Genomic DNA, 2,089 nt, shown 5'->3' with positions numbered 1-2,089 from the left:
TGAAACCGATCAAAGGATGAAAACAGTCAGAGTAAAGATCCAATAGAACCCATCAGAACCCAACAGAACCCAATGTAACAGGAGGAAACAGATCAAAGAATGAAAACAGTCAGAGTAAAGATCCAATAGAACCCAACAGAACACAACAGAACCCAGCAGAACCCAACAGAACCCAATGTAACAGGATGGAACCGATCAAAGGATGAAAACAGTCAGAGTAAAGATCCAATAGAACCCATCAGAACCCCTCAGAGCCCAACCTTACAGGAGGAAACAGATGAAAGGATGACCAACAGGAAGTGATGACAGCGACCTGAGGAACTTACCGTCTGTCTCCGTCTGTAGGTGAAGTTCTTCCACAGCAGCAGACCCAGCTGAGTGGAGACCGACATGTCTGCAGGCGCCGCCGTGCCGGAGTGATGGCCGCCGCCGCCGCCGCTCGCTCTACGTTAATCACACACACAGGTGTAGGGGTCAARGGTGAGCTGATAGTGAAGCTGCTGAGCGCTCGCTCACTTATCAGACAGAACCGAGTCAGCACTGATCAATCAGCCTGCGGAGGAAACACTCAGCAGGTAAAGTTCAGGTGGAACCCACCCACCAATCAGCTGCCTGCAGGGGGAGGGGGCGGGGTTAGCTCTTTCTCCAGAGGAACTCATGTAAACAGCTTCAGTGTGGGATGAAGTGTTTACGGTTAGGCCACGCCCCCTTGCACACAGCCTGCTCCGATTGGTTTAATTAGGATTAATTAAAAGTTCAGCTCGTTAAAGTGTCTTATCTTACAGTGAAGCTGACCCCTCCCAAAAATGGAACCTCAGAAAAATAAAAGGCAAACTGGATAAGTGGTTAGTGCATCGTTTGTGCGCGTTTGTGCACTTTAAATTGTTGTTTGTGTTGCTATGGTTTCTTATATATTAAAGATTATTTGTAAGGGTCATTCAGGGGTCACCATCGCTCCAAAATGAACCAAAAATGAACCAAACTAGTCGAATTTTGTTTGTTTGTTTGTTTGTTTGAGCAGGTTTTTTGTCGTTGAAACAAGTGTTTGTGCTGCTATAATTTATTAGACATTATGCGTTATAATTTCGGACGATCATGTGACTTGGCCTGAATTGTTTACGACGTCACAGACACGTGATCAATAAAATAATAATCTTTAATACATAAAAAACCATAGCAGCACAAACGACAATTTCAAGTGCACAAACGCGCACAAACAAAGCACTAARCACTCATCCAGTTTGTATTTTATTTTTCTGTGGTTCATTTTTTGGGAGGGGTCGGCTTCACTCAGCTTCTTTTCTTTTGATTTGACCGGTTGGTCTGCGTTACCCAGAGTTTCTGAAACCAGAACCAAGACTTTGGAGCGGGAGTGTTCCACTTAGATCATCTGAATTTGTGTTTTGTTTTGTTAACTGAAAATTACGATTGTTTGAATTTATACTTGAGAAAAAAGGAGCAGATTTTATGATCTTTTTCTTCTCTCTGCTGCCTTCCATTTCATTGTATTTCCTTCCTTTTTTTTTATTGTATATAGAATATTTTTAAAGAAATGAATAAAGTTTGAAATAAAATAATAAAACAGAATTCAAGAAGAAACAAACAAAAACTGAATCTGGTGAAAACCAAATGTTTGTTCTGAGGGTCTGACTGGACCAGAATCCAGACTGAGACAACTGATTAGTGAGGATCAGTGATTGGCTGAGACGATAAACTGGTCTGGAGGGGGGGTCACAGTGAAACGTGTGACCCCCCCGCCTTTACACAGTGATCACAAGACCCTGCAGCTCCTGCAACAATGATTAAATCAAAATGATGGTCACCTGCAGAGACCAGCACCACCAAGACCAGAACACACCAACTGGTCCTCTTTTCTGTGGTCTTAAAGGGATTTATAATTAGTTGTAACATTAGACTTTATTTGATAAACATTTATTTTAACTGTAAAATAAAGACTGTAAAAATACTGTAGGATGTTCAGTTTTTATCATTTTTAAAAATATATTTTAACACGGACGGAGACATTTTATTTGCACACAAAGCATTCTGGGTAAATGATGACTTTGATAGGTCCTAGGTCCAGAGAGCG

General features: G+C 41.6%; 1 protein-coding gene across 1 annotated transcript in view; it reads right to left on the bottom strand.

The window, feature by feature from the left end:
• The window catches only part of abca1b (ATP-binding cassette, sub-family A (ABC1), member 1B), a gene marked incomplete at its 3' end in the record, with an annotated part of 35,622 nt that overhangs the window by 31,473 nt on the left and 2,060 nt on the right, over nucleotides 1–2,089 (bottom strand). Inside the window, 1 exon segment of the mRNA XM_014012163.1 lies at nucleotides 327–444. Within this exon segment, the coding sequence (XP_013867617.1) occupies nucleotides 327–392 (66 nt within the window).

Source organism: Austrofundulus limnaeus, unplaced genomic scaffold, assembly GCF_001266775.1.
Source record: "Austrofundulus limnaeus strain Quisiro unplaced genomic scaffold, Austrofundulus_limnaeus-1.0 Scaffold89, whole genome shotgun sequence".
NCBI classification, from domain to species: Eukaryota; Metazoa; Chordata; class Actinopteri; order Cyprinodontiformes; family Rivulidae; genus Austrofundulus; species Austrofundulus limnaeus.
This window is presented reverse-complemented; position numbering and strand designations above follow the sequence as displayed.